This window comes from Labrus bergylta, chromosome 1 (genome assembly GCF_963930695.1).
Source record: "Labrus bergylta chromosome 1, fLabBer1.1, whole genome shotgun sequence".
Lineage (NCBI taxonomy): Eukaryota > Metazoa > Chordata > Actinopteri > Labriformes > Labridae > Labrus > Labrus bergylta.
The window spans coordinates 36,553,259-36,577,285 of NC_089195.1; the positions used below are offsets into that span (position 1 = coordinate 36,553,259).

The 24,027-nt window shown below is 45.9% G+C and overlaps 2 protein-coding genes and 1 pseudogene across 3 annotated transcripts in view; 2 read left to right on the forward strand and 1 right to left on the reverse strand.

Annotated features, from left to right (window-relative positions):
* Positions 1–280: 280 nt before the first annotated feature.
* Positions 281–19,584, reverse strand: esf1 (ESF1, nucleolar pre-rRNA processing protein, homolog (S. cerevisiae)). 2 transcript variants are annotated; one of them, XM_065960484.1, is made up of 14 exons: positions 19,506–19,584; positions 15,735–16,132; positions 14,289–14,626; positions 14,002–14,115; positions 13,115–13,224; positions 12,865–13,017; positions 11,755–11,869; positions 11,414–11,621; positions 11,134–11,331; positions 10,820–10,947; positions 10,338–10,428; positions 2,583–2,677; positions 1,845–2,000; positions 281–1,538 (listed from the first exon to the last, which is right to left on the reverse strand). In XM_065960484.1, exons 2-14 carry the CDS (start codon positions 16,108–16,110, stop codon positions 1,188–1,190), a joined length of 2,433 nt encoding a protein of 810 aa, XP_065816556.1. In that variant the 5' UTR covers positions 16,111–16,132; positions 19,506–19,584; the 3' UTR covers positions 281–1,187. The 2 variants fall into 2 exon arrangements, with proteins under 2 accessions (XP_065816556.1, XP_065816555.1); XM_065960483.1 differs by having other exon boundaries at positions 1,489–2,000; positions 19,500–19,563.
* Positions 6,326–8,546, forward strand: LOC110005386 (E3 ubiquitin-protein ligase TRIM39-like; annotated as a pseudogene).
* Positions 19,585–20,639: 1,055 nt separating the features above from the next.
* The window catches only part of ndufaf5 (NADH:ubiquinone oxidoreductase complex assembly factor 5), a gene marked incomplete in the record, with an annotated part of 11,260 nt that continues 7,872 nt past the window's right edge, over positions 20,640–24,027 (forward strand). The window contains 5 exon segments of the mRNA XM_065960500.1: positions 20,640–20,984; positions 21,428–21,468; positions 22,696–22,759; positions 22,836–22,883; positions 23,691–23,794. Coding sequence (XP_065816572.1) covers positions 20,760–20,984; positions 21,428–21,468; positions 22,696–22,759; positions 22,836–22,883; positions 23,691–23,794 — 482 coding nt within the window.

Sequence of the window (24,027 nt, forward strand, 5' to 3'; positions counted from 1 at the left end):
TATATCCATGTGTTGAGTTATAGTGATGTCTGCACAATTAGTCCGGCCCACTTGAGGTCTCATTTGAACAAATCCGGCCCCTGGCCCAATAGGACTTTGACACCCCTGCTTTAAGGGAAGCAGAATGTGGAGACTTGGTTTGATTGACAGCTCCAGGACGTGATGACTGCAGGGCGTTCTGCTGAATCCAAAGGACCAATCAGAAACACAGAATTCACAAGATGTTATGTTGTCATCTTCATTTGACCTGCAGATAAAATGATCCTCATGCCAGATCATCTTCACATCACAAACTTCTCTTTATTGGAACTCGAGTTACCAAAGAAACATTCATTTAAAGAAAGAAAACTTTTCACCACTTTAGAAACAGCGTCACTCTGTCACTCCCAATTCACACACACTCCGTGCACGCCGCGGTCTGTCAGCGCCGCGGTTTTTGCTCCATCGGGCGGCGCACTCTGCCCCCACTGGATCCTTCACAGGAGAACTACTCCGACTACGAGTGATGGAAAATACGATCAGGAGTCCGTATGTTGTGTTTTATTTTGAAATTGACAGCGCACTCTGTGCGTTTCCTCGTCTGACTTCCTGTCCAGCTTGACGCGTGCCTGCAGCGTGCTCCGTCAGAAACAGACTCACAGCGTGTTTGAAACGCGGCGCTCGCTGTGGAAACACGATCATTGAGTAGAGTGGCGGTGAGCTGCGGTGTAGTGCACGGCGCTGACCGTGCACGGCGCTGACCGACCGCGACGCTCTTGGAGTACGTGGAAACGGGGTAAGATGCTGACAGCTCACAGAAACATCAGCTCACAGCTGCTGGAGGAACAATCTCCCCCAAAGAAAGCTGAAATGTGAAAAGTGATTTACTAAAGTAAAAACCTCGGTGTCATGATGGTGAACGTGTTTCTTGAGGTCCAGGGCGTCGCTCTCTTCTTCTTCATGTGTTTGAAAATAACTGCAGGGCTTCTTTAAGAGTTCTGTGTGAAGAAACTGTCCAAATAAAACATTCTCACAGCATGTGATGCAGCACCATTCACTTTTTCCTGCACCTTCTTCTACTTTGTGGCGTCTCTTTCTGTATAAAAACATCAAACAGGAAGTAGAGTTCATCAGGAGAAACTGTTCCTGCAGGCTGGGACTTCTCCCAGTCTCTGCCGGTCTGCACACTTTTGTGTTGAGAGTTCCACCTACACCAGTTTCTGTTTCTTGCGAGCCTGAAACTGCTCCGTTTTGCTTTTAATCGACTTGACGAGCATAGACAGACTCGGGTCCATCGCTTTCTTCGAGGTGAGGTCGACCGCCGCCGCGGCGTCACGGTCCTTTTCCCGTTTCTTCCCCGCCACCTGCTTCCTGTCGGCTCCCTCCCCCTGATCTCTGAGCCCGTCCTCCAGGCGCCGCTGCTCCTCGTCTCTGCGGCGCTGCTTCTCCGTCAGGATGCTCTGCGTGGCGTTGGTCTTCTTGTAGCTGGGGTGGGAGGGGTCCAGGTTGAAGAGGTGGGAGGTGAACATGGCCTGGAAACGAGGGTCCTTCACATCCACCTGGACGCACAAACAGAGAGAGAGGGAGAATGTTACAACATCGTCATGACCACGATTTAGTCAACACAGAGCTAACAGCCTTCCTTTGACTCCATCACACCACGAGAGAGGGAAATGAACGTCTATATATTTATTTCTTCTTCAGGTCGACTGTTCATCTTTGAAATCAGATCAAAACACGTTAAACGGGACGATTGTGGTCAAAACAAAAGTTTGAACATTTAGCGGCCGAATGCTAAAGTCAAGTCCTGGAAACCGGAGGACATTCAGCTGGAGCAGCACGACCTGTGACATCATCACACCCACCTGGAATTGGTCTTCCTGCTGAAGCTCCTCCCCCTTCTTCTTCAGCAGCTTCTTCTTCTTCTGGCTCAGATTCTGCTGCTCCACGATCTTATCGTAATTAAAGTGTTTGTGTTTGGCTTCGTCGCCCTCGTCCTCCATCAGCAGGGCCATCTCCGCCTGCACACACACACACACACACACACACACACACACACAGAAAACACACACACACACACAGAAAACACACACACACACACACACAGAAAACACACACACACACAAACACACACACACACACACACACACACACACACACACACACACACACACAGAAAACACACACACACACACAGAAAACACACACACACACAAACACACACACACACACACACACACACACACACACACACACACACACACAGAAAACACACACACACAGAAAACACACACACACACAGAAAACACAATCACACACACACACACACACACACACACAGAAAACACACACACACACACAGAAAACACAATCACACACACACAGAAAACACACACACACACAACACACACACACACACACACACACACACACACACACACACACACACACACACACACACACACACACACACACACACACACACACACACACACACACACACACACACACACACACACACACACACACGTTGAGATGCTGTCTTCAGGTGATATTTACAGATGTGATAAACTCACGTGGAGCTGCAGCCATTGACCTCTGACCTTTTGTTTCTCCAGCTCTTCTTCCTCCTCAGCGGTGCGCTCCTCCTCCTCCCCTTTCTTCTTCTTCTTCTTCTTCTTCTGTTGCTTCTTCACGTCTGCACACACACAAAACAAATCATGACCTGACACGCTGCAGAGCTCTGAAGATCAAACAATTCAATTCAGACACGTTAGAGACACGTGAGAGCATGAATAAAAACCAGGAAGAACACTTCAGGTTTACATCCCGAGACATCTGAGCTGTTTGTTCTTCTCACAGGTAACAAGACGAGGAAGAAGAATGAAGCTTTACTCTTCTATGTTGACCTTATTGTTTCAAACTAAACTCCATCACTGACAGTCTGTCAGCTGGGTTTATAAATACAGAAAATAATTCAATTCTGAACAACTCCAGAAACCACACAGGCCTGGTGGTGTCAGACCACTCCTACAGGACTCTCCTGCTACACTGCTGCAGAAACAACAGGTTTCCATGTAGACCTCTGACTGCTGCTATGACACACAACGACCACTAGATGGAGCCCAACATGAAGAAACAAGAAGTGATCAGTTCTGTTCTGCTGCCACAACAAGCACCAAACTCTCCTGATACATGAGAGTGACTGTAATAAATGAACTCGAGTATCTTATTCACAAAGAAGATACGACGACTTTAATGAGACTCTTCCTCTTCTCAGATCAGATCAGATCAGTCTATTGAAGCTGGTATTTCACAACAGCCCTGTGACTCAGAGGGAAGAAACAAGCTGCAGTTAGAGGCCGAGCCACAGCTGAGGGAGGAGAGCTTCAGCGTCACTCTGAAGAAATGAAACTTGAAGTTTGTCAGGGTGTCGACCACGCAGCCGTCCAGAAAGGTCTCCGTTTCTCTTCAAAGAAATTAAACTAACTTCATCCAATCTTTGTCAACGACACAGCAGAGTCTCTGCAAACACTGGTGAGTACAGCTGATCATGTTTACACTTTGAACAACCAGGATTTACACTCAACTCTTCATTTCACTCTCTCTTCATACTCCAGCTTGTTAAACTGTGTGTGTGTGTGTGTGTGTGTGTGTGTGTGTGTGTGTGTCTGTAACTGAGATTCATTCATTTGGACTTGAATTCATTTCTAAATTTCTGGTATCGTTGTTGTTCACTGATAACATCCTGCAGCCAAACTGAATTCTATTTCCTCTGGCTGTTTCACAGTAAAAGCCTTGACGTGGAGAAACCACAATGAGCCTTTTAATTTGAAGGAAGCAGAGAAGGAAGTGAAATTTGTCAGCAAAGATTTGTCAGCAGTAAAATCCTGCACTAAGAATCTGTCTGCATAACAGCAAAGTTCAAAATCAGCTGTTTCACCAGCAGAGGGCGCTCTAGCTTTACAATGCAGCAACATTGATCTTTGTTGTTCTCAGCTCGGTCAGAGTTAAAAACTGCACATTCATTCAAGATTACTTCACCAAAGGGGCGCTGGTGGTGCAGTGGTTAGTGCGCACGCCCCATGTATGGAGGCTATAGTCTTCCAAGTGAGCGTCCCGGCCTTTCTCGCATGTCATTCCCCGCTCTCTCTCTCTCCCTGATTTCCGACTCTATCCACTGTCCTATCTCTCAATTAAAGGCACAAAAAGCCCCAAAAATAATCTTTAAAAAAAAAAAAAAAAAAAAAAGATTACTTCACCAAATACTAAAAGAACATGAATTATTTCTGTCCCATAATTTGGACATTAGGAGTTGTTGGACAAAATACAGATACAGCGATATATTGTCGTCCTGAATCCTGAAACACAATTATCACATCACTGGTCCAAACCAGGGTGACCACATGTCCAGATTTGACCAGGACCGTCCCCTTTTCAAGTGTCCCGAGTCCCCACAAATATCTACAAAACACTAGTAAGTCCCAGTTTTGAACAGTCCCTGTCCCGGTTTTAACCGACCAAAACAACACACCATGCTTGTGACACTGATTTGTCTGTACATGTGTCAATCAATCTCGGAGTTGCAGCTGTCGCTTAGCTAGCCTAGTTTATCATGCTAACGGGACCTGCTGGGTAACGACAGGTAGGCGAGCTGTCATACTGAGAGGAAGTCAGCGTTTTCCAAAGAGCTGCAGGAGAGTTACAGCTTCCTTTGAAAAGTACCAGCCAATGAATAAGCTGCGTTTTACAATCTACTTCAGTCAAGCAAACGCCGCTGGCAACCAACTTAAACGAGCTGCTCAAGAGGAAACCTTTACCTGCCATCGTGTGTGATCAGTGCAGGTCACCGATCTGTGGATAGATGCATGTGGGTTTGCGGTAAAATTAAAGTGTCCCGATTTGGAGCTTTAAATATATGCTCACCCTATTGTTTACATCCAAGCAGTAGAGTGAGGAGAGAAGGCCCATTAACGAAGCTACAGGATCAGCTAGTGGCTGTTGGCTGCATTACACCTTAGACTCCAGCATGGGGAGCCAACATATGAAATACACACAGCCATGTTTACACACAGCCTTCTTCCAGGAGTAAACGTTGGTGCGTATGGCTGCAACTGCTCTCAGAGAGATCTATATTTCTGTTTGTCTGATGCTGTGCTGCTGTTGTAAGACCATCTGAACTACAGCTCACTCCGCCAACATTTGTCAGAGATCGGTATACATGACAACCAATAAAAATCCAGCCTCATCAGCCGGACAAGTAACCTGTTTCGTGATGCTCTCTCCGTGCCAAATCTGTATATTTTGCGAACCTCATCAGGTCGGTTGAAGGGAAAACAAGAACTCTGTTTTCCACTGTAAACACCATCTTGCGACCACCTGATATTCTCGCACCTATACTCCACTGCCCACTGTAACACCCTCATGACCTTTTACAATGCGAAAATCGAAAATATTCATCAGCAAATGTCCTCCATAAAACATGTAGCAGACAGTCGCTCTATCCAGCCTCTTCAGTTTTTAACTCCTAACTAATGATGATATTTCTAGTATCATTCAAAAATCCAAATATTCGACCTGTAAACTAGATCAAAGCCTGTCTACCCTCTCTGTCCTCTTTAATAACTGACATCATCCAGGCCTCTCTCACTTCTGGTCTTGTTCCATCATCTTTCAAAAAAGCTGCAATAACTCCGACAGACTAGCTTCAATCGGATTCACTGGCACCTCCCTCACCTGGTTCAAGTCATATATCTCCGGTCGCACTCAGTTTGTTCATCTCAAAAACTTCAGGTCGCATATCTCCCCAGTCACTATACCTTCAAATAAAACACACCAAAACACATTATTATATATTTGCCTATTCTGTCCCTTCTTATTATTGCTGTTTGTGTTTTTCTTTAGTTGATTGTGTTCTTGTTTTAACCTTTGTCTGTAAGGGGATCTTAAGTGACCTGAAAGGCGCCCATAAATAAAATGCATTATTATTATTATTATTATTAAGTACAAAATATGTGTTTGGTGGATTCATAATTCTGTTGCAAACTAGCGATGATGACGTTTAAACGTTTAGTCGATTAACCCGGCACATGACGCTGAGCACAACATGCAGAATAAGAAGCAAAACCTCAGCAAATCGAGTCTGAACTTTAGAATCAGGCCTGCAATACGAATGATTTTTTCATTCTTACCAACACAGGGCTCCACAGAAGGATGTACTCGCATCATTAACTGAACATCTGTAACAAACTTTGATCAGTCAATCCTTCATCCCTTCTTTCCAGTTTCCAAACAATAAATCATGTAAATTAATTAAATCTTATTCTTTCTTTCACTCTGTGTAGATATGGCTGCTGCAAACTATCATCGGTCTGAGGATCAGTTTCTCTGCTCCATCTGTCTGGATGTGTTCAATGATCCTGTCACCATACCATGTGGACACAACTTCTGCAAAAATTGCATCACTGAACACTGGAACACCAGCGACCAGTACAGGTGTCCAATATGTAAGGAAGCTTTTACCAATAGACCTAAACTGAGGGTCAACACTTTCATCTCTGAGATGGTTGGTCAGTTCAGAGACAAAGCTCAGCAGGAAGCCAGCAGCAGCAGCAGCTCAGAGCTACAAGAGTCCAAACCAGGAGAAGTTCTCTGTGACGTCTGCACTGGACCCAAACTGAAGGCCCTGAAGTCCTGCTTAGACTGTCTGGTCTCCTACTGTGAGACTCACCTGGAGCCTCATCTGACAGCTTCACGTCTGAAAAGACACCAGCTGATCGACCCTGTGGAGAACCTGGAGGACAGGATGTGTATGAAGCACGATAAACCTCTGGAGCTGTTCTGTAAGACCGATCAGACCTGTGTCTGCATGCTCTGCTCTGTTTTAGACCACAAGACACACGAGTTTGTTCCTCTGAAAGAAGAATATGAAGAAAAGAAGGCAGAGCTGGAGGAGACAGAGGCTGAAATTCAGCAGATGATCCAGAAAACTCGACTGAAGATTCAAGAGATCAAACACTCAGTGGACCTCAGTAAGGACGATGCAGACAGAGAGATGGCAGAAGGTGTTCGAGTCTTCACCGCTCTGAAGGAGTCTGTTGAGAGAGGCCAGGCCGAGCTCATTGACACGATCGAAAAGAAGCTGAAAACAACAAAGAAACAGGCCGAAGCTTTCATCAAAGAGCTGGAGCAGGAAATCTGTGAGCTGATGAAGAGGAGCACTGAGGTGCAGCAGCTCTCACGCTCTGAAGACCACCTCCATCTAATCCAGAGAGTCCAGTCTGTTAACTCTGCTCCACCCACCAAAGACTGGACAGAGGTTAATGTCTGTCAACCACTTTATGAGGAGACTGTGAGGAACGCTGTGGCTCAGCTGGAGGAGACCTCAGTGAAGAGATGAAGAAGTTGTTGGATCAAGCTGAGCTGAAGAGAGTCCAGCAGTATGCTGTGGATGTAACTCTTGATCCTGATACAGCACAACCTGATCTCATACTGTCTGAAGATGGGAAACAAGTTCATCATGGTGACGTGACGAAGAATCTTCCAGACAACCCAGAGAGATTCTCTCTTTGTGTTAGTGTTTTAGGAAAGCAGAGTTTCTCTTCAGGCAGATTTTACTTCGAGGTTCAGGTTAAAGGAAAGACTTGTTGGTTTTTAGGAGTGGTCAGAGAGTCCATCAACAGGAAGGGATTAATCACACTGAGTCCTGAGGAGAGTTTGTGGTCTATATGTTTGAGAAATGGAAATAAGTACACAGCCCTTGATGACCCTCCAGTCCGTCTCTCTCTGAAGTGTCGTCCTGAGAAGGTGGGGTGTTTGTGGATTATGAGGAGGATCTGGTCTCCTTTTATGACGTGGACTCTGCAGCTCTGATCTACTCCTTTACAGACTGCTCCTTCACTGAGAAACTCTTACCTTACTTCAGTCCCTATCTTAATAAAGGAGGCAAAAACTCTGCACCTCTGGTCATCTCTCCTGTCAGTGTGAAATAATCACTTACTTTCTATATTGATTTGACTTCAAAAGAACAAGGCTACATAGTCTTTGTCAACACTATATTTTACATCTTTCTTGAACAGAATCTGCTGTTCTTGAGGTATTAAACACCTGGGATTGATTCTTAATCTTCTTCTGTAAATATACACAACTTTTTTTTAATCAGAAAGGACCCATGAAGATTATTACAATTATTGATTGCCGTAGTGAGTTTTGGTCCTTCCTACCATTTATCTGTTTCTTAATGATTTGGGGGCCTTTTATTTTGAAGGCTGGTTTGCTTCTTACCTGCTTAAGACTGGATAGCGCCGGTAGGTAGGCTATCAGTGCGTTATTGATGGAAACTCGTCGTCATCCTCTCACATCTTATCAACCAGCTGGTAGGCGTACAGTGTATTTTGTCGATTTGATTGTGAAGTGTGGGTACAGCAATCCTGCTAACAACGTAGCTGTGCTAGAATAAATGCTAGCATTAAGCTTAGCCATGCTATTTTAGCCACTAGCTGTTAGCCATTTGGTCGTTGAATTTTGTATCTGTTTCTGACGTAATAAAGGTCATAGTATTAAAGGTTTTCAGGTTATGGATTGTATTTTTTGGTGTAATAAGTAAATGGGTGAACAGATCTTTTTTTTTATTATTAGTGCTGGGTATGAAAAAAAACTTTTAGCACTGAATTTTTTCCCAACTCTTTTCGCGCGATTGGGCAAAGGTAGAGGAAGTGTTTCACAATATTTTCAGGATTGAGAGAAGAATTACAGCCATGCTTAGGTATGGTAAATGGACTTGAGCTTGTTTAGTGCTTTTTAGTCTTCTGACTACTCAAAGCGCTTTTACACCGCAGGTCCCACATACACATTCACACCCTGATGGTAGAGGCTGCTGAGTGAAGAGACCATCAGAAGTTACTAATCCCATTCATACGCCACCGACGAAGCAGCGGGAGTAACTCGGGGTTAAATGTCTTACCCAAGGACACATCAGACGTCAAACCCCCGACCTTCCGGTTGACAGATGACCAACTCTACCAACTGAGTCACAGCCGCCCCTATATGGTATGGTATAACGCCTTACTGAGACTAGACCACAGACTAGTCTGTTGTTTTTGAGTAGTGGGCAATTGTTTCCAGCTCTGCTTCTAGCTTATTACGATGTGGGGATCTGTATTAAGCTAAGTTAACACATACCTGGCATCCACGGTTTTGATTATCCCCTTAAAGCCGTCTCTTTTGGCTGTATGTAGCAGGACCATGTCTTTGGCCAGATAGAAGGTTATTGCATATGTGACCTTGTTCCAATGTTGGCTTAGCTTCTCATAAGCAGTCCTTCGAGCCAACACTTGCTCAGACATTCTTGGTATTCCAAGACTTCCTTTCTGCTGACGTGGTGGGAGCAAATTGCTGGTGTTGCCTCCTCCAGGAACAACTGTAGCTCGAGAACTTTTGCAATAAATGGTCGTTTGGTCCACGTCTGATTTTATTTTAAATCTGAAAAGCCTCCACAGAATAGACACAGCTCTTCTCTTCAGCACAAGTTCTTCTTGTGTGCCTTCATTTCCGTTTCTTCATTCTCCGACATGTCCATCCGTCTTCTCCACTCGAAAGCTAAATGCTACTGCTAGCACAGATCGTAGTTGTGGCGATGTATCCGATCATGCCTTTCAGCAGTGCCGAAGTGAAAAGGGTTTACTCTTCTCTTCTCTCAAGAGAGTAAACAACCATTTTTTCAGCCATTATTTGTCTGTATTGTGATATATGAAATTAAAATTCATATCATCGGTAAACTGCCCAGCACCTTTTATTTTACTGTTTTTTACCGGGTAAATGTATCAAATGTTTTCAATACTTTAATGACCCATACAATAAACCTTCATCTGTTGTCATGTTTTTATGTTGAAAATGTTTCACTATCTCTGCTTGAATATGTGGTTTTACTTTTGATGGTTATCGTAAAATCCAGGGTGTAAGACGCATTTGTAGCTGTACACTACGCTGAACAACAGAAATCGTCACGCAGGACGACAGTTTGAACCTTTTCTTCTCTCCTTCAACATCGGACTGCGTCTTATATTCTGGATTTTACGGTATTTGTATTTTTCTTTGTTTTCTTTATAAATATCTTACGGTGTGTTTGTGGAAACTATTGCCATGGTATAAAGTGAATAAAAGTTCATAAACCATCAGACTAAAGAAGAATCCATTGCCCTACTCGGGACGCTTCACTAATCCTTCATAAATAATAGATCATTTGCTTTAACTATTCTTCCTCCTTTGTGCCTGTGTTTTATGATGGTCCAAATAAATCAAGAAAACAAACCCTTCATACTAACGTATTGATAAACTGATTAATTGAAAGTACTGATTACCTGAAGCAGCGAGCTCCTCTGCGAAGAAGGGGTCGCTGAGATCGACGTCTGGAGGAAGCTCGTCCTCACTGAGCTCATCGTCACTCTCTCCCTGAGACAAAAAGTAAAAATCTGAATCATTAATAACTTTGTGACATACATCATTACAGGTTTGTTGTTTACATGTGTGATCCATAGACTGTGAATATTAATGGATGAAGCCTGAGTTTTAAACCTCCTGACAAACCGTTACACCGCGCCCACCTGTCAATCAGGTCAGCTACACGCCTTATTGTGAATAACTCTTATCCTTCATCAATTCATTTGAACCAGGCTGTAAACATGTTCATCTCTGCTGTAAAAACAGGCTTTTTAGAATGGGTGTGTATGTGACTTCCTGTGCTTCTGCAGCCAGCCTCTAGTGGACACTCGAGGAACAGCGTCAGCTTTACTTTTCAACACCATCACACTACTCGGTGTGATCACCTGTCGTCCTCTCTCACCTGTTTCCTCTGACTTTTCTTCTGCTTCTTCTTGTCTTTCTTCTTCTCTAAAAACTCCTCCCACGGCGTCAGGTTGTCCTTCCCCTCCATCTTCTTCTTCACCAGCTGCTCCGTCGTCTCCCTCAGACCTGCACACGCAGACAGCAAAACGCATTAACTCACTCGTTAAGGAAATAATGGAATTTCAAACATGCGATTTGAATTCGACAGCCCTAGTCTTTATGCAAGGTTTAGATGTTCAAAGTGTACTACTCTTTTAATGTTAATGAGTGTTTGATCCATCCTGCCTGCTGACATTAAAGGTACCCTCATACCTGGCACCCAGGTGATCTCCATCTCCATGTCTTTGTCCTCCTGCAGCTTCTTCTCTTTGTCCTGGATTCCTTTGAGCAGCTCTCGGTACTTAGAGATCTGCTCCTCGCCGCTCTTCTTCTTCTTCTTCTTTTTCTTCTTCTCGTCCTCTTTCTGGGGTTTCTTCTCCACCTTCAAGACCGGCTCTTCAGTCTGTTTGGCTACAAAACGAACAAAACGTCAGAAAAAGCTCAAAGTTCATCTCACAATAAAGCCGCGGTAAAGCGTCTTTAACCGTCTCACCGTCTGTCGCGTTGTCGTCCTCGTTGTCTTCTTCGTTCTCCTGCTCTCCAAACACAAACCCTCCTTCCTCTCTCTCCTCTTCAGAGTCTTCGTCGCTGGAGGAGGCCAGGTAGGCGTTGAAATCCATGTCCAGCAGCTCCTCTTTGTTGAACTTTCTGTTCATGGCGGTCACTCGATCGTGGTCCGTCTCATCCCACGTCAGCTGAACCTGATGGGTTAAACACGGAAACATCAGCGTGAACGTCATGCATTTGTCAGTGAGCGGGTTTTGTTTTGAAGCTCTGTCCGTCTTTCATTTGAGCTGATGAAAATAAACCGTTATTCGCAGCCCGTTGTCTCACCTTTGACGTCGTGGTGGCTGATGAGGTAAACACTTTTGGCGTGTAAGCCGACAGATTCACGTCCGTCGCCACGTCTTTGGGCTCCTCGTCGAACTGGACGTCATCAGGAATAAACCTGTTCAAGAAAGGTTTGAGATTCAATCATACCGTTTAATCTCTTCCTGATTACTTTAACTGTTTGATATTTGATGACGCTCCTCTTGTGTCTAAGATTGTTAAGATTTTAGATATTTTGGTACCACATCAGTAAGATCAGTGAGATGTGCGAAATGACAAAGTGAGCTTACTATCTGATCATTAAGGAAACATGCTATGTTGAAGTGCTGGCTTCTCTGACAACAATGCAGCAGCCAGTATGTCCTCCTTCTAACTTTAGATTCTGCTCCTGAATGCTCTGGATTTGTCTGGACCAGAGAAGGTAGGCGCTTTAAGACCCCCCCACACGGCCGTTTTGGACGCCCCTCAGTTTGTCAGATATGAGAGCAGTTATCAGGTCAACAGGTGTTGCAGCGATGGAAGCGGACAAGAGAAGTGGTTCAGATAGAAGTGATTGTACCCGACCTAAAAAGCCTCTACATGTTTCTAATAAGCTCCACGAGCAGAAACGTGCTCAAACTAGGATCAATATTGGAGATGCTTTTGAAAAATGGAGAGAGGTTAGAACACAGAAAGGTTTACAGACCCATGCAGAGCTGGATAAACACTGAAGCTTCAGAGTCCACCACATGGTGACCTGAGTGAGCATCCACTCTAGAGAGGAGGGGGGGGGGGGACAGCTCTCTACAATGTTTAGAATTTAGACTGCAGTACCCATTTTAAGCACTAGGTGTCAGAGTTACATACTGCTCCTTTAAAACGATAAATTCTCTTTTCTAAAAACATCATCTTTTTTAGAAGACAGGTGTGCAGGACAGGAATTAATCCCCCATAAACTACAGGTTACCTCCTGCACACGGTCTTAACTTGCACACTGTGAAATGATTCAGAGGACTTTTATGTTTGTTGTCATGGTATCGAAACATGTACTGATAATATGTCATTTTTACTAGAATCGTATCGAGTTTGAAGTTCTGGTATCGTGACGACCCTACTCCCGTCTCCTCCTCTCACCGCAGGTCAAGGACTGAGCAGCTGCTCTCGTACTCGTAGCCGTCACACTCTTCGTAGATCTTAGCCGCCGTGTCAACAGAGTCACACTCCACCACGGCGTAGTAATACTTCAGACGCTTGAACTGGTAATCCCGCATCTTCTCCCTGTAAACCCTGAGAGGAGAAACACACACACACACGCACAATAAACACACACACAGTTTTTTGAAGACTCCGTCTGTGTGACTTTTTAAACTTTGTCTTTATTTACTTCTCCTCCTCGGTGTCGTTGTCCGAGTCGTCGGGCAGAGCTCTCAGCTCCAGCGGTCCCTGGGTCTCCTCTGACTTCACACGCTCCTTTCCAAACTCTGACGGGTATACCTGGAGAGTGAACAATACCCAGCATGCAATGCGGTTTATCTCTCTTACACACAACAATCTCCCTTCCACAAGTGGTTAAATCTAAATAATACTTCAAACATATATTGGTGCAAAACTCCTGATATCTCCTCCTCGTATTTATTCTGCAGAAAGTCAGAGTGATCTGATGTGAGAACGCAGCAGGATATAATCAGGAGAATTCACCTGGAGCCAGTGGGAGGGGCCAGTGGGAGGGGGTGGTGACCTTTATTCCCTGTGATCGCTGCACGACCATAGACTGTCTGCACGCCACCTCTACCATCTCTGTACTCTAATGAACCTGCTGCTGCATGTTTCCTGTTCTCCAGCATGTTCTTCTCCACTCTTTAGTTCACATTGTAAAAGAAATATAAATCAGAAAAGTTAACCCTTTCTGCTTCGTTTAAACCTGCACAGATTTCAAAGATTTTAGGAGAAACGTTGTCGATCTCTCTAACAGCTTAAGTTACTTTTTAAATTAACAGAGCATGTGAAGAGGTTTTTTAATTAAAGTAAGAACTTATACTCAGGAAATGGAACCTTTTCCACCCTGAGTTTTGCCTCTCAGGCTAAAAACAGGCCCTGGATCTGGAGAGGTGTTTGCTGGAGCTTCTGGAGGATATGTTTTTTTTTTAATCCGTGCAAACTTTGAGAAAGTTTTAAAGAATCTGAAAATGTGGGCAGAAAAAGTTTGCGTGGTAATCCTAAATTTCTTCTGGCTGTGAGTCGTCGTCTTTGTGTGTTCAGAGAAGTTTTTACCTTGACCGACAGCACAGCTCCTCCTTTAGGGAGGAAGGAGTTGAACAGAGCGAGCAGGTCTTTGGCTTTCATCCGGTCCCAGTCCATGTTACAGACGGCCAGCCGGGCGGAAACCTGAACACACACACACACACACACACACACACATAAGACTTTGGGGTCAAGCGTACCCTGACCTGGTCCCAGGTCCCTGTTGTGAAACCCTTAAACACAATCATCTAACTAAACATCCTTGTCTTGTGTCTGAAGTGTTAAACGAGTTGACACTTTTCCACGCTCTTCCTCACCTCGTCACTTCGCGGAGCGTCCTTACACAGCTCGCCCCAGTTGTGTTCGATCTCCTCTTCCTCCTTCTTCAGGAGGGCCTCCACCTCGTCTTCATCGTCCTCGTCTGAGCTCGTCTCGACGTTTCCCTTCCCTCTGGCCAAATCCGGCCCGCTGTCACTGTCCTCCTCCGAGTCCAGCCCGGACTCCGCCTCCGAGTCTGAGTCGCTCGCCTCATCGCTCCCGTCTTCTGCAACATCCTCATCATCATCATCCTCCTCCTCCTCACTGCTGTCGGCGACTCTGTCTCCCAAGTCGACGTCCTCCTTCTCTGCAGATTTCTCCTCTTCATCTTCATCATCTGAAGAAAATAATAAAAAGTGGTAAAGAGTCCATCAGAACTATTCCCATTTATACACATTCATACACTGCCGAGGAAGCAGTGGGAGCAACTCTGGGTTAAATGTCTTCCCCAAGGACATATCGGACATGTGGCTGCAGGAGCTGGGGATCGAACCCTCGACTTTCCGGTTGAGAGACGACCGACTCTTCCAACTGAGCCACGACTCATTTTATGACCCAAAAGTATTTGGTACTATTCAGCGAAGGTGGGCAGACCGCGAGTTGTGCTCCCACCGTTTTCTGTGAATGCACCATTGTGACCTCAAGAGGGAGAAAAGATGGTAAAAAGTGGCGCCGCCAGCATGGTCATTGTCACATTGATATACAGCAAAGCTCGTTATACACAATGAATGGAGGTGAATCGGTGATCAAAGCACGTTTGTTGTGGCCAAATGGATATATTAATTATTTACAGTTAAAAAAATAGAAAAGAGACAAACATGAATGAATTTAGAATTACATTATTGTTTATTCTGGTTTATTTTGGTTTTAGCTTTTGTTAATTGATTTGGGGGTATCTGTGCATTATTTCTCCCTCTATGGGGCGGAGCCGCGGCGTATCGGCAGTGGAATTTAAGTTGATTGAGGACACCTGAGGGAGAGTGAGAGGGGGGAAGCGGAACAGTTTTTTGACTGCGAAGGGCCGCTTAGGATATACGTGATATAACGATCTGATTTGTTTATTTTATTTTGTGAAGTTTAGTTTCTGCTGAAACGTTTTCTATTAATAAATGTAGCTTGTAAGTTGACTTTGGATCCGCGGCTGCCTTTTGTTTTTATTTGATAGCGTGTTAAACCCGCTCAGCAACGGCTTACCTAATCGATTTTGTCTGAAGCCATCTCAACGTTTGTCTGCATTTTATACCGGTATAAAGGACGCAGCCTTCTTTTAAGATCAAAGGTGTTATGATCCAGATTTTACAGTATTGTTTTTAGACGCAATAAAGTGAGGTGTGTTTGATTCACAGTTGGTGCATGAAAGTAAAACATGCAACAAGACCCTCTTTATAATCAAGTTCAAAGAGCCGGGTGTTTGTGTTCACATCTCAGTGAACACGAGGACTCACCCTCTTCAACGACTCGGACTCCTCGCTCCGTATACTCTTCTTTTTTCATCACCTCTCTGTCAGCTTTCACCAGCTTCTCCTTCACTTTCTTCTTCTTCTTCCCCTCCGCTGCCTTCTTACTCTTTATATCCTCCTCGTCCTCCTCTGAGTCGGACACTTTGTAGAAGCGCTTCAGGTCCTCCGTGGAGGTGTGGTTGATGGGACGTCCTCTCTTGTCCACCGTGTACTTCACCTTGAAGCGTTTGTCGTGAAACATGGACTGGAAACGTTTGTCGATCTTGATCTTGCGCTCTCTCTCTGGCATTTCCCAAAACCTGGGATCCTTCTGCACGCGGAGGAAACGCTCATCAGCGCCCTGGCTCTTTTTTGACGACATGATGTCAAACTCAAAGTGTCACCTGAGGAATAAAAACAAGACATATTCAAACATTTAGCAACACAAACAACAGCCATTCATATGCCGACGAAGCAGCGGGAGCAATTAGTCTTGCCCACGGCGAGAGAGACGGAAATTTAGAGCCTGTTTGGTCTGTGATTCGGTCTGAAGATAATCGTAGCAGTGTTGATATCCAGAACAACATCTCAGCCTGGAGTGTGATATTACTTTTAAACAACAGTTAAGGAATAAGATGATATTTTAACTCCACCAACTCAACTGGTGCCACGATCTAACTGAAGATAAGACTGTTGCTAAGCAACCCGAACATTCTATTCGACCGGTGGTGTCCATGGTTACCGCAGAGCAGCTCCTCCGTGGTGTCCATGGTTACCGCAGAGCAGCTACTCGTTGGTGTCCATGGTTACCGCAGAGCAGCTACTCGTTGGTGTCCATGGTTACCGCAGAGCAGATACTCGTTGGTTACCATGGTTACCGCAGAGCAGCTACTCGTTGGTGTCCATGGTTACCGCAGAGCAGCTACTCGTTGGTTACCATGGTTACCGCAGAGCAGCTACTCGTTGGTGTCCATGGTTACCGCAGAGCAGCTACTCCGTGGTGTCCATGGTTACCGCAGAGCAGATACTCGTTGGTGTCCATGGTTACCGCAGAGCAGCTCCTCCGTGGTGTCCATGGTTACCGCAGAGCAGATACTCGTTGGTGTCCATGGTTACCGCAGAGCAGCTACTCCGTGGTGTCCATGGTTACCGCAGAGCAGATACTCGTTGGTGTCCATGGTTACCGCAGAGCAGATACTCGTTGGTGTCCATGGTTACCGCAGAGCAGCTCCTCCGTGGTGTCCATGGTTACCGCAGAGCAGATACTCGTTGGTGTCCATGGTTACCGCAGAGCAGCTACTCGTTGGTGTCCATGGTTACCGCAGAGCAGATACTCGTTGGTGTCCATGGTTACCGCAGAGCAGCTCCTCCGTGGTGTCCATGGTTACCGCAGAGCAGATACTCGTTGGTGTCCATGGTTACCGCAGAGCAGCTACTCGTTGGTGTCCATGGTTACCGCAGAGCAGATACTCGTTGGTGTCCATGGTTACCGCAGAGCAGCTCCTCCGTGGTGTCCATGGTTACCGCAGAGCAGATACTCGTTGGTGTCCATGGTTACCGCAGAGCAGATACTCCGTGGTGTCCATGGTTACCGCAGAGCAGATACTCGTTGGTGTCCATGGTTACCGCAGAGCAGATACTCGTTGGTGTCCATGGTTACCGCAGAGCAGCTACTCCGTGGTGTCCATGGTTACTGCAGAGCAGCTACTCCGTGGTGTCCATGGTTACCGCAGAGCAGATACTCGTTGGTGTCCATGGTTACCGCAGAGCAGCTACTCGTTGGTGTCCATGGTTACCGCAGAGCAGATACTCGTTGGTGTCCATGGTTACCGCAGAGCAGATACTCGTTGGTGTCCATGGTTACCGCAGAGCAGCTACTCGTTGGTGTCCATGGTTACCGCAGAGCAGATACTCGTTGGTGTCCATGGTTACCGCAGAGCAGATACTCGTTGGTGTCCATGGTTACCGCAGAGCAGCTACTCCGTGGTGTCCATGGTTACCGCAGAGCAGCTACTCCGTGGTGTCCATGGTTACCGCAGAGCAGATACTCGTTGGTGTCCATGGTTACCGCAGAGCAACTACTCGTTGGTGTCCATGGTTACCGCAGAGCAGATACTCGTTGGTGTCCATGGTTACCGCAGAGCAGATACTCGTTGGTGTCCATGGTTACCGCAGAGCAGCTACTCGTTGGTGTCCATGGTTACCGCAGAGCAGCTACTCCGTGGTGTCCATGGTTACCGCAGAGCAGCTACTCCGTGGTGTCCATGGTTACCGCAGAGCAGCTACTCCGTGGTGTCCATGGTTACCGCAGAGCAGCTACTCCGTGGTATCCATGGTTACCGCAGAGCAGCTACTCGTTGGTGTCCATGGTTACCGCAGAGCAGCTACTCGTTGGTGTCCATGGTTACCGCAGAGCAGCTACTCCGTGGTGTCCATGGTTACCGCAGAGCAGCTACTCGTTGGTTACCATGGTTACCGCAGAGCAGCTACTCGTTGGTGTCCATGGTTACCGCAGAGCAGCTACTCGTTGGTGTCCATGGTTACCGCAGAGCAGCTACTCCGTGGTGTCCATGGTTACCGCAGAGCAGCTACTCCGTGGTGTCCATGGTTACCGCAGAGCAGCTACTCCGTGGTGTCCATGGTTACCGCAGAGCAGCTACTCCGTGGTGTCCATGGTTACCGCAGAGCAGCTACTCGTTGGTGTCCATGGTTACCGCAGAGCAGCTACTCGTTGGTGTCCATGGTTACCGCAGAGCAGCTACTCCGTGGTGTCCATGGTTACCGCAGAGCAGCTACTCGTTGGTGTCCATGGTTACCGCAGAGCAGCTACTCGTTGGTGTCCATGGTTACCGCAGAGCAGCTACTCGTTGGTGTCCATGGTTACCGCAGAGCAGCTACTCGTTGGTGTCCATGGTTACCGCAGAGCAGCTACTCGTTGGTGTCCATGGTTACCGCAGAGCAGCTACTCGTTGGTGTCCATGGTTACCGCAGAGCAGCTACTCCGTGGTGTCCATGGTTACCGCAGAGCAGCTACTCCGTGGTGTCCATGGTTACCGCAGAGCAGCTACTCCGTGGTGTCCATGGTTACCGCAGAGCAGCTACTCGTTGGTGTCCATGGTTACCGCAGAGCAGCTACTCGTTGGTGTCCATGGTTACCGCAGAGCAGCTACTCCGTGGTGTCCATGGTTACCGCAGAGCAGCTACTCGTTGGTGTCCATGGTTACCGCAGAGCAGCTACTCGTTGGTGTCCATGGTTACCGCAGAGCAGCTACTCCGTGGTGTCCATGGTTACCGCAGAGCAGCTACTCGTTGGTGTCCATGGTTACCGCAGAGCAGCTACTCGTGGTGTCCATGGTTACCGCAGAGCAGATACTCCGTGGTTTGAACATTTATTTACCTGTATGTTAAAATAAATGAATTTAGCCATGAAACCAGTGAAGTTAGAGTCTGGTGTTTGATTCAGAGTATGGAGATAAATGATTAAATTACAAATATTGGGAAATGACACGGCTGACAGAGCAGCCTTTTCCTGAGAAAACAACCTCCCGCTGTTTTTAAATCCAGGGCTCAGCATGACTTAGACAGTGTCAGACACTTAGCTTCAGTGCTAACATGTAAACAACACGTCCAAGCCGCTCAAACTGTCCGCACCGGCTGAGCAGGAGACACTAGCTAACCCGACACACAGTCACTGACATTCCTCCGCACAACACGTGTGATAAAACACCATGAAAAGACATTCAGAGTAAAGAAGCATCAGAAAAACTTCACCTGTACCTCAGTAGTGCCTCTCTGGTCTCTGCTACACGTGTGTTCCCAGCATGCAACTGTTCCGTGACCTCTCGCTCCTCCCGCCCCTTTGTTTGTAAGGCGAGTGAAGTGGGACAAATAACTGAAAACGCGTAGTACTTCACTAAACATTTTCTAGTAAAGGACGCGTACACTTTATAAAAAGGTTATCCATTAATAACATTACATTACACGTCTCTACACATGTGGCTTATTAATGGATAAAAGCAAAGTGGTTTTGTAGATTAATTTAAGACATTCTACGGTGGCCTTGAAGTGCAAAACATGATGAGAAATCACAAAACACAACAGAAAATCAAGCGGCAACCTCCTGTTGAAAAATAAAACCTATGTGGATGTGCAAAAAAAAAAAAGCAGTTTGCCTCAGCTCCAGCTTATTATGTGCGTCCGTCAGCGCCATTGATTAGCTCATGTCTGGATGGACACACACTGTACGGGGGGTGAATGTTTTGATGACTCATCAGTTTTGATTTGATGAAGGATAAGAGTTATTCACAATAAGGCGTGTAGCTGACCTGATTGACAGGTGGGCGCGGTGTGACGGTTCGTCAGGAGGTTTAAAACCCGCCTGTCGTTATGTCGTCTGAACGTGAAGTTGAGACATCGTTTTCAGCATGGAGACCGCCAATCGATGGGACTCCAGCGCCCCCCTCTTCAAACATTCATATTCACAGTCTGTGTGGAAAACACGACGGCAAATCTAAAAACACAATGGTAAAATGCGCGTTGTGTTTCGTTGTGATTTTTGCACTTCAGGGCCACCGTACATTTTACATACAGTATCCTGTAGTTCTTTCATTTTTCAAAGTGATGGATTTGTGTTTTTCCTCTGCATCATATCATTTTATTCTACTAAAGAATGTTAGGTTATGTAATTAAATCCCTTCGGTCTCTGGAAACATTAGGTAAGCCTTGTTTTTTTCTGTATTTTATGATTGTTCAAATAACCAGTATTTGTGTGAGGTTGTGGTGTTCTCTTAACATAAATGTTTTATATTGTTTAGTTTTTAAATTTGTAGTTTGAAGCCAGATTGTGATCCAGTTCCATATCTTCCTATCAGCCTTTTAAAAACTCCAGTTCCACATTTCCCCTCCTGCTCTTCAGAGAGGTCATCCGTGTGGAGGACAGGAAGAAGAAGTGAGCTCGGAGGAAGTGAACTGCTCTGGTGTTGACACTTTCTCTGCTTTAATTCAAAGGGATCAGTTTGTGTTCACACCAGCATGAGCAGCGGGGTGAGCCGGACGGTCCTGTGGAGACTGCACTCCGCCTCCCCGGGCAGCTGGAGCCGGATCAGGCCGTCCTGCTGCAGACTTCAGCATGCCGGGTTCAGGTTCATGTCAGGCCGGGGAGCCATGAATGTGTTCAACAGGGAGATGAAGAAGAGGCAGAAGAACTGGGCAGCTTCTCTTCAGGACGGACATCACTACGACTACCTGAGGGACGAGGTACGACCTGCAGCTGAGACGTGTTATTAAAATACTGTGCGTGATAAACCATACAGCCTCCCCTAGTTTCATAATCTTCAGTCAGAAACTGCACAAAAACATTGCCAATGTTCATGTGCAGTTTTAAAAGTGTGCAGGAGTTTGCTTGCAATGTTTAAAAAACAAAAAAAAGAAGTTAGTCATTATTGGGTGTCTTTGACTAATGTGTTGTTATTGACGTGATATAACAGGTATCAATATCTTTCTTGTCTCATATGGAGTGTAACAGTCTGGTTACAACCAGTGACAACTCTGATTATGATGCTGCGTTCAGGTGCACCTCGGATGGTTCCCAGTTTCCGGGTTCTGACTCCAATGTGTTCACGTACTTTCAATATATCAGAAGTCTCTTTAACGGTGTGTTACATTAAACTCTGTTTGTTTGTCTCTGTGTTGGTTTGCAGGTCGGCAGCAGGGTGGCAGATCGTGTCTATGACATCGCCAGGTACGCCTGTGACAGCATCGGTTTATATTAGTGATGTCAGCATGAACTAGTTAACCGTGCATCTTTGAAAGTTTCCGGGTAAGGAGTGAGTCTCTGCCACAGGCGGAGGAGTTCATGTATGTCGGGGGTCTTGGTCATGAGTGAGGGTAAAATTGGATCAGGAGATTGACAGGTGGATTGAAGCAGCGTCAGCAGTATTGCGAGCGGTTCGTCTTCACTCCTACCCTCACCTGGTGGTCATGAGCTTTGTGTAGAGACTGAAAGAATGAGATCACAGATACACACAGCTGAGATGGGTTTCCTCTGGAGGGTTTCACATCTAAAGGAGCCAGTTGAGGTGGTGCAGGGTTCTGAGTAGGATCCTCCTGGACGAGCTCCCTCAGCTGGCCTTCTGGTACGTCCGTCTGGGAGGAGACCCCGGGGTAGACCCCAGAGCTCACTGGAGGGATTATATGTCTGTCTGGTTCTGGGAACGCCTCAGAATCCCCACAGGAGGAGCTGAGACGTGTTGCAGACATTTAGAGATTCATCTAGATTAAAATGATCATGGTTCAACAGCCCTAGTTTATTTTGATATTTACAATTCTATAATTCACTTAGCAGACTCTTTTATCCAGAGCGACGTACATCAGAGAGTAAGAACAACACAAGCAAGGATCTAGAAAAAAGGGAACAATGTGAGTAAGAGCAAACGATCAGCTTTGAGTCTGATTGGACACACAGGTGCTGACAGGAAGTGACCAGAGGCAAAGCACAACATTGAGGGCAGTTCTTGAGAGCTCTAATCAGTATAGAAACCATCTTATAAGTCGTCGTTATCAAACAAAAACCATCGTCATTACCATCATCATCATCAATAATATGGAGACCATCATCATTAAGTTAGTAGGTATTCATGAAAGAGCTGGCTCTTTAGCTTTTTCTTAAAGGTGCAGAGGGACTCTGCAGATCACATGGAGTTTGGAAGTTCATTCCACCACCGGGGGGCGACAGAGGAGAAGAGTCGAGTCAGAGACTTAGGACCCTGTTGTGAAGGTTGGATCAGACGCCTTTCATTGGCAGAGCGTAGAGGGGGGAGAGGGGGGGGGGAGGGAGTGTAGACCTGGATCAGAGAGTTAAAGTAAGGAGGAGACGTTTCTGTGTCTGTTTTGTAAGCGAGCAGCAGAGTTTTAAATTTGATGCGAGCAGTAACTGGGACCAACATGACTGCGCTCCTCTTCCTCTCAGGACGTTCCCTCTGGCTCTGGACATCGGCGGGGGGAAAAGTCACATTGCAGAACATTTGAACAAGGTAAAATCTCTGCATGTGAGCTGTCATTAATACTAAAGGAAGGTACACTGACTCTTTGTCCCTCTTGTCGTTTCAGGAGGTCGTAGAGCGTTTGTTCCTCACAGACATCTCTGAAAGATCTCTGGTGAGTGTTGCAACAAACTCAGAGCTGTCGTTGAAACAGACAGGTGACGAGTTTAAAGGCTTTATGTGATTTTTTTGATCCAGCAGATGTCGCCCTTGAGCACCAGCATGAAACCAAAACAACTCGTGCTGCATTGTTGTGTTAGCATGCTAATGCTAGTGATCTTTATTATGCTGGTATCTTCACACTGCATGTAAATTTACCTGAAATGAGCGTGATCTAGAAACACAGTTAAGCAGTGAGTACAGTATGTTATTCTTCTTTTCTCTAGTCCCTCAATTAAACAACTTTTATACACGAGGGGAGGAGTCAGCCGGCTGTCCGGGCGATGTAAACAAAGTGAAGATAGGACTCTGAAAACTCTGAAAACATCACAGACAGTGGGACTCGGGTGTTACACCCATTGTAGACAGTCATGACTCACAGAGTTATTTTCAGAGGAGATACTTGATTTCTATATTTAAGGGTGAAAAATCACATATAAAGACTTTAAGACAAAAGGGGAAAACTTAAATAATAGAGGATTGTCTTGGTTTGGGAAAGTGAAGCCTATAGACCATCTTCCCACGTCGGCCATGTTGCCATGACGTCACGCTCAGATGATGATGTCGTGTCTTCAGGTTTAAGTCATGTTGGCGTTGCTAATCTGAGCAACTGTTTTTTTTTTTTTACATCCAGCTGGTTTGACCTCGAATGAGCTTGAGATCAAACTTGCTGATGAAGCTTTTCATGAGGGAGGGGGGAGGTTGGGAACCAGTGACTTACACTGACACATGATGCTTTTATTTGTATTTCTCTGATCTGCAGAAACAGACGAGACAGACTGAGATCCCGACTCGCTGCGTTCTGGCTGATGAAGAGTTTCTGCCCTTTAAAGAAAACACGTTCGACCTGGTGGTGAGCAGCCTCAGGTGATTCATGACTTTTATTCTGCTTCCTGCCTAAAGAAGTGTAAAATCCTGCAGTTCCTGGAGTGTCCACTAGAGGCTGGCTGCAGAAGCACAGGAAGTCACATACACACCCATTCTAAAAAGCCTGTTTTTACAGCAGAGATGAACATGTTTACAGCCTGGTTCAAAAAACCAAATAGGTGTGATTAGCTCATGTCTGGATGGACACACACTGTACGGGGGGTGAATGTTTT

What these genes read in the sequence shown, in the direction of transcription:
- esf1 (XM_065960484.1), bottom strand. Translation starts at nt 16,110, where the DNA reads ATGTCGTCAAAAAAGAGCCAGGGCGCTGATGAGCGTTTCCTCCGCGTG. An exon ending in ACGCTCCGCGAAGTGACGAG is followed by an intron (nt 14,116 to 14,288) that starts GTGAGGAAGAGC and finishes GTGTGTGTTCAG; the next exon opens with GTTTCCGCCCGGCTGGCCGT. An exon ending in AACGACACCGAGGAGGAGAA is followed by an intron (nt 13,018 to 13,114) that starts GTAAATAAAGAC and finishes TTCTCCTCTCAG; the next exon opens with GGTTTACAGGGAGAAGATGC.